At 27.3% G+C, this 7,582-nt stretch overlaps 1 protein-coding gene across 1 annotated transcript; it reads right to left on the bottom strand.

Moving 5' to 3' along the window:
• Positions 1 to 1,471: 1,471 nt before the first annotated feature.
• Positions 1,472 to 2,435, bottom strand: LOC126904999 (trimethylguanosine synthase-like). The gene is made up of 3 exons (XM_050684403.1): positions 2,216 to 2,435; positions 1,704 to 2,155; positions 1,472 to 1,639 (listed from the first exon to the last, which is right to left on the bottom strand). The coding sequence occupies exons 1-3, from the start codon at positions 2,433 to 2,435 to the stop codon at positions 1,472 to 1,474; spliced, it is 840 nt and encodes a 279-aa protein (XP_050540360.1).
• Between the last annotated feature and the right edge of the window lie 5,147 nt (positions 2,436 to 7,582).

Here is a 7,582-nt window from a genome sequence, read left to right as displayed (position 1 = left end):
TAAGATGTGTTTATTTTTTTTTATTTTGTGTCTGTTACCACTTTTTCTCAGCTCTCACCGAACCGATTTCTTTCAATGATACGTCAAAAGATCACAAATCGTATCTAGTCAAAGACATTACTCTCAAAAATTGAAAAAAAAATCCCTCGCTCTCCGTAAATGGGGGAAACCTCCAAAAAAATTACAAATTTAAAAATCGCTAATTTTCGAAATTTTTTCAATTTTTTTACTAAAAACTGCCGTAACTTTTTCAAAAATGAACATATTAATATAATTCTTTTTTTTATAGATGCATGATGTCTTTACCTATCATTTGGTATATTTTTTTTATAAATCTGATTTTTTACCTTCCTACAGGGGGGGATTTAAAATGACAACTTTTTTACAAAAAATTTATTTTTTCAACTTAACTTTTGAAATTGTTCAGGAAGGTCTGACACTTTTATATATATCTTAAATTAAAGCTAATGTAATGTACTTTATTATGCAACACTATCTAAAGATTTGCATCGAAGCGTTTTTTTTTGATAGTGATTTTAATCACTGTCAGATATCATTATACTTGATCCATCTATGCCACGTCACTACTGTGCCGCGACCCCCCTGTGCTGGGTTTTTTTAAAAATAATAATAGCAATTTAAGTTGAAAATATAAAATCGTTTTAACTACGGTGGGCATTTGTACATAGATGATAATATGTCGAGACAATTATTTTTTTAACCTATAGTACTTGTAGTACTCTATATTTTAAAAAATTACTCAAATAATGTATTAAAAATTTTTTATTGCTATTTCATATACGTCGCTAGCTAAAATAAACAAGAAAATTTCATAGTCTTTTATTTGAAAATAAGGAATTTTTAATTTTTTATATTTTTGTAATATTAAATGATTNTTTGAAAATAAGGAATTTTTAATTTTTTATATTTTTGTAATATTAAATGATTAATAATTATTTTTTGAATTAACAAAACACAAATAATTTATTAAGATATGTTAATAATGATTTATACAATTTTGAGAAAACAAATAGAAATGTTATAAATTAATAACAATCAATAAAATAAATATTGTGTAATATAAACACAAATTCAAAGGTACATGTAATATTAAAAAAATCATGTTTTTATAATGAAAAGTATTAAAAAAAAATTAATGAATATTTAAAATAAATCAAAGAATGAAAATATATAAAAATAATAACAAAAAAATAACTGGTGAACACTAAAAATGTAAATAACAAGTGTATACTTGTCTGAATTTATCATTAAAGATAAAAGGATCATCCTACAGTTATAGCTGAGACAAAATATGAGAGTTATAAGGAAAATATAATTATTGAAATCGGTAAATTTGTCATAGTTTATAATCATTAATTATTGGAAGACAAAATCTGTAACATTCTATATTTATGTCGGAATTAGTAATAGTCTATATTAGTTCAATCGAAAAATTTGATCGTGTCGAATATTAATATTGTTTTCTTTTTTGACTAAAGAGTTTTACATTAGTTTGCTTGCGTTTTGAATTCATGTAATTGAATCTACCAAAAAATGTGGTGATGGAATCCAGTTTTCCATTAATGAAGTTATTCTGTATTTCTATGTTGTTATTAAAGTATTTTCCTAATTTGAACAACTAAAAAATGAATTGAAAAATATTAACTGATGTTATATGTATTGCGTAAGAAATAGAAACTTACTTCATTTCGGTCAGTACTTTTAGGTATGTGTAGTGCTACGTTTGGAGCAATACTTCGGGCCAATTCGAAGATCGTTCGACCGCCACCTTCGTATTCACTACACATATTTTTCTCCAAACTGTATGCTTTATGGTTTTTGTACGACGGTCCTCCCCATGGAGGCGAAGTTACAATGACTTCAGCTTTGTATTTCTTTAGGTCTTTAGCTAAAGTGAAAAAATTACCCTCGATGAATTCGATCTTATCCCTCACACCATAAATTTCCGCATTCTTCTTAGCAAATTCCAATTTGTTCGGGTCGATGTCTATCGCGATCACTTTTTTATACTTCATTGCTAACTGAATTACGTTACCTCCGGCGCCACAAAACGGGTCCATCGCTACATTGTAACCTTCACACCTCTTGGCAATATGTTTGCTCAATATTTCAGGGCACACGGAATAAAATGATTCTAAAATAATAGTTAACATTAAAAAAATAAAAGATTAAGAAAGAGTATTAATTTAATTACCATAGTCCAAAAGAATTCCGTCATCAAATTTTTCAAACAAGGAGTGTCTTTTATTCCATAAGTGCTTTGGAATATCATTAGAGCAAGTTTTATTTGATCTATTACTGCCCAAATTATGTTTAATTTGCAAAGTGTTACTGGTAAATAACGAATCTGGTGTATGTGATTGAATTGATTCAGTTGAGTGACTTATTTGAGTCGAATTGTTGTTCTCGCACATCTCTGTAGCGTTTTGGAGGTGACAGAGGGTGACATCGTCGGTAAAGTCATTGTTCGGTAGCTGGGGGTGTGATATATTCAAGCAAGCACTGTTCAGGTTAGTTTCTATGGAATTGTCAGGTGTATTATTCTCAAAAATGTTTTCTTCGGTTGATGTACTAATAGGTTTATTTTTTGACTTCATAGTTCTATTCTGCTTAGAAAGTTCATCGTCCAAAAATATAAGAAATATTAAAACTAAAATACCACTAAAAGCGAGATCTTGAATAATTGAAATAGGAATAAAAAAATAAACAAGCAACAAAGACGAAAAAATAGGTAAAGTGTTCATCATGTAAATGAAATTCACTCGAAAAAAAAAATGAAAATAAAAAAATATAAATTTAAACAATATGAAAAATATAACAGAGACTTCTAAACTGGTAGGCTTCCACAAAAACTTATATGTTCTTTGTTCGCTGATTAGACTAAAAGTCCCAATGAATTTTTAGTTTTCTAGATCTTTTATACTATTTTTTTCCGATTTTTTAGCCAACAACAAATAACGTTGCTAAAACAAATTTTTTCATTAATTTAAAGATAAATATGTTATTTCACGATCGCTATAGGTTGTTTGAAGCCAATATCTATTTTATATTCTTCGCATTATACATATCGTGTACGTCAAAATAAAAAACAATTATAACATAGTGACCAAATTAGTTATTATTGAAAGAATGTTATAAAAAAAAATTCTAATCTTGGTTTCATAGAAATATTTTTTAAGATACAATTAATTTTTAAGTAATTGACAGTAGCTTTATTTAATGAATATATTGGTACGGTTTGTAACTTTATATTAATTACATTTTATATTCAAATAACACATTTTATCAAACAAATTTAATAATTGTTGGCCAATTGTTAAAAATGTTTTGTTGTATTAATTGGCTTAAAAAAAAAGTAAACAAGTTTTTTTTTTTTTTTGCTTAAATAGGATAAACAATGATGTTTCAATCGGCACCGTTTGGTGATCTTTTGTTTAAGTATTTTTTTGTGATAAATTAGTACGCATATATTTAAATCTTTCTTTTTTCTCTAAGTATAACTTAAAAATTTCAAGTTTTGAGTGCATACACTTATAAGAAAAAATGGATTCGAATTTTTTTTTTCAGGATAACGACGTTGGTCATATATTTCATATTTCCGATTCAAGTAGACAGAGATATTATATTTATTGCACTGGCAGTTTTTGAATTTTTTGGAGATGAAACTTTCAAAGAAGAAAAAAACTTTAATTAAAGCAGTAAAACCTATTATGAATATTCGCTCAGTTTTTACTACACATCCTATTAAATTGGAGATACCTATTTTATCAAATAATTCAATTTTAAAAGAACTGCTCAGAGAAGATAAATTTGCGCTAACTACAATTATTGAAACCAAAAAAGAGCCCTCTAAAACTTCTATAGGAAAATTACATTAATGGATAATTCATTGAACTTGGACAAAACATCGTCAAAAAATAATCTTTCAACTCAACCATTTAAAATATTAACACATCAACTAAAGAAAACAACACTTTAATGAGTAATTCTTACAACTTTAATAGAAAACCGTCTAAAAAATGAACAGAAATTATTAAAACATCTAAAGTCTTGGAAAAGACTAAAGAGAATAGAACTTTATGACGTGAAAATAATAATAACAAAAAAAACCGCTACTAGAACTCGTCCTCATGATATTAAAAATCATTTATGGGATAAGAGGTTGTTCTCATTGTTCTCTAAATTTGACGAAGAAATCATGATGGACAATGGTAATAAAATAATTATTTAAACAAACTTTAGTATTTTACTATTAACGAAAATGTTTTTTAGAATCATTTTATTCCGTTTGTCCCGATATCTTAAGCACACATATAGTGTTGAGATGCCCCCGTCTAGACGTCACTATGGATCCGTTTTGTGGTGCTGTTGGATAACGTCATCCAATTGGCCAAGAGATACACTCGAGTAATCGATGTTGATATCGATGCTAAATATGAGCTACAGGTCATAATGACGTCTCCGCATCGGGCGGTCCTTCGTATAAAAAACACCAAGTTTTACAGTCTTGAAAAACATATGTGTAACGACTAGGTAGTAGGCGGTAATAAACTCTTCGACTTGCTGAGAATTATTATTCCCAACATAGCACTGCACATACCTAAAAGTACAGGTCGAAATTAAGTAAATTAATCTAATTTCTATAGGTAAATCACAATTGTAGTTAATGTTGATTAATTAATTTTCTAGTTGATACAATTTGGAAAATTATTCGAACTCAACATGGAAATTCAACACAATTATATTAACGAAAGACACCATTTTATAACTGGGTTTTTCGGCCGATTTTTCAACATGAACAAAATGTACTTATTTAATGACAACAAACTTTACACGAATAGAAAACATCTCAAATATCTAGAATTTGCTGATTACTATTATGGTTAAATTATAATTCATCCAATTTACATCTACGAATTTCCACATATTCTAATTTTCAATATTTTAACGTTATATACCACCGACTTCGGAAATTATATAAATACCTTACAACTCTTTTATTTTTGTCACAGCTTGCTGTCGGATAACATATTTTACTGAAAAATAAAGTTTAAATCATTGTATTATGATTATATACATTTCATTGTAAAACATATAGTATTTGTATTGACATTTCAAATATATTTGTTTTTGTATAAATTAAATTAAATTTTATTTCATGTTTAATTTTTTATCTGAATATTGTAAGTAGTTTTTACTTAAGATTATTCTGAATATATTTTGTTGATTGCAAAAATGTAAATATACTTAAATTGCTAAAGTTGCTTGCCCAAAATATATTTCATATTATATTCTATAATAAATAATTATTATAAAAAATTGAATGTTTCGAGTTATTTTTTTACATTTTCTAGTGGATGTTAAATAAATCAACGATAATTTATACAAACTAAAAATATAATTAATTAGAAAATTAAAGACAAAATCAGTATACATATAATAATTACATTTTATATATAAGATTGTAAAATATTGTGAATATTTATTAGCAACTAATTTCAAACATTATTTGAAAAAAATCTAGTATATGAGATTTAAAATTTGAGTTCTTTACATTTTTGGTTTTCTTTCAATAGTAAGACTGTCCTTCGTTTTTTTTTATTAAAAAATGATTATTTAATACATTAAGTGTAATCCCATTTAATAATAATAAAATATATTTAGGTATTATGATTTAATTAGCACTTTATATATAATTTATATTTTATATAACAATATATAATAAGTTTATTAAATATTAATGTATAGAATTTATATTTTATACCATTTATAATGAATAAAAATAAATGAAATAATCAGAGGTGCCGGAACTATTTTTTTTATGGGGGTAAAAATTTAATGACTAAAACTCGGTCCCCTTAATTGTTACTAAGTTAAAAAATGGGTTAAGATATTTTTTGGTGGATTTTAGTGATCTTATAAAATAAATTCGGTTATTTATAAATTTTACTCTTAATAATTCATATTATTAACTTCGATGCGAAACTGAGAAGGTATCAATTTTACCATGAAGTGTTTATTTATTTACGTCAAAAGATCAAAAATCATATCTAGTTGAAGACATTACCCTCAACAATTGGAAATTTTTCCCACGTTCCCCGTTAATGGAGAAAATCCCCCCAAAAATTACGATTTTTAAAATCGGTAAATTTCGACGTTTTTTTCACTTATTTTTTTTAAATTGTCATAATTTATTGAAAAATGAACAAATCAAAATAATTTTGTTATATTGAAATCTTAAGAAATCCCCTTTTATTTGATATGATTTTTTTTTTTAATCTGATCCTATACCTGCCTACAAGAGAGGATTCAAAATAGCAACTTTTTCAACTTTACTTTTGAAAATGTCCCGGAAATACTGCGTCCTTTAAACTTATGTCAAATTGAAACTTAGATACGTAATATAAATTAAAAAAAAATTGTCCCAACGACGTACGTGCAAATGATTGCCGTAGTTAATAAAATGCTATATTTGTGTTAAAATTTTCAACTTTAAATTGTTATAACTTTTTGAAAAATGTACAGATCTACAATATATTTTTTTTTTAAATACATTATATATACTCCTTTCATTCGACATATTTTTATTTAAAATCGGGAAATTCCCCTTTATACAAAGGGCGTTCAAAACTTGAAACGTACGTATAAAATTTAGAACTTTTTCAACTTAACTTTTGAAAATGTTTCAGAAATACTGCATCCTTTAAACATATGTTAAATTAAAGCTTACATTATGTACTATGAGATAAAAAAAAAAAAATTTCCCGAGGCCTATCTTCTATGTGCAAATGACCGTTAAAATTGAACAGAAATGTTATTTTGGTGCTTAAAGCTTTCATAACTTATTGTATACGGCGACCTATTTTCTATGTTTTAATGGCAGTCTAAGTAGAATAAAAAAATAGGAGTTAATTTTGCTTTTGGAACAACTACCAATTTTTTAAAATTAAACACTATCTACAGAATTGAATCGATGCTTTTATTATGATAGTGATTATAATCGCTGTCAAATATCATCTATACTCGTCTCAACTATGCCACTTCCATACTGTCCCACGACTTCACTGTACTACTGATTTTTTATAATCGCTAATGACGCAAAACCGGTCACCACTATTTCTATGGTCGCCCGAACGAGCTACAAAAAAGGAATTATACGCCAACGGATTTTCGCAATGTTGTCTAAGGATATTGTTAAACATGTATTTTGTTCTATGACTTTATAATATCACCGCTGTTACTCAAGTTCTGTCGACGTTATGTTTAGTTATTTTGTAATAATTCGAGTGTATCAAATTACTGAAATAATAATATTATTGCTGGATGTGTGTTTATTTGTGTTGTTCGGTTATTGGTCACGGGACAAGCACGCCAAGTACCGGAACTCCTCTGTTACACCTACGATCAATCACATCACATAGAGGCCGGAAGTTTCCTTCCGCAATGGCTGCAGCAACCAGTGGAGGACCCGAAGTCGGAACTCGTGTAGTAGTTAGTCGACTCTTGGCGGCCAGTAGTTACCGCCTTACACGGTTTTGTTTTATTCATCGCAATGGGCTGC

This window comes from Daktulosphaira vitifoliae, unplaced genomic scaffold, assembly GCF_025091365.1.
Source record: "Daktulosphaira vitifoliae isolate Bord-2020 unplaced genomic scaffold, ASM2509136v1 Scaffold_4, whole genome shotgun sequence".
NCBI lineage: Eukaryota > Metazoa > Arthropoda > Insecta > Hemiptera > Phylloxeridae > Daktulosphaira > Daktulosphaira vitifoliae.
Note: the sequence above shows the minus strand (reverse complement) of the source record. Positions and strands in the feature narration are given on the sequence as shown.

Coding starts and splice junctions, on each gene's coding strand:
- LOC126904999 (XM_050684403.1), bottom strand. CDS start 2,435: ATGTGCGAGAACAACAATTCGACTCAAATAAGTCACTCAACTGAATCA. Junction 2,156..2,215: donor CGGAATTCTTTTGGACTATG/GTAATTAAATTA, acceptor CTATTATTTTAG/AATCATTTTATTCCGTGTGC. Junction 1,640..1,703: donor AAAGTACTGACCGAAATGAA/GTAAGTTTCTAT, acceptor TTCATTTTTTAG/TTGTTCAAATTAGGAAAATA.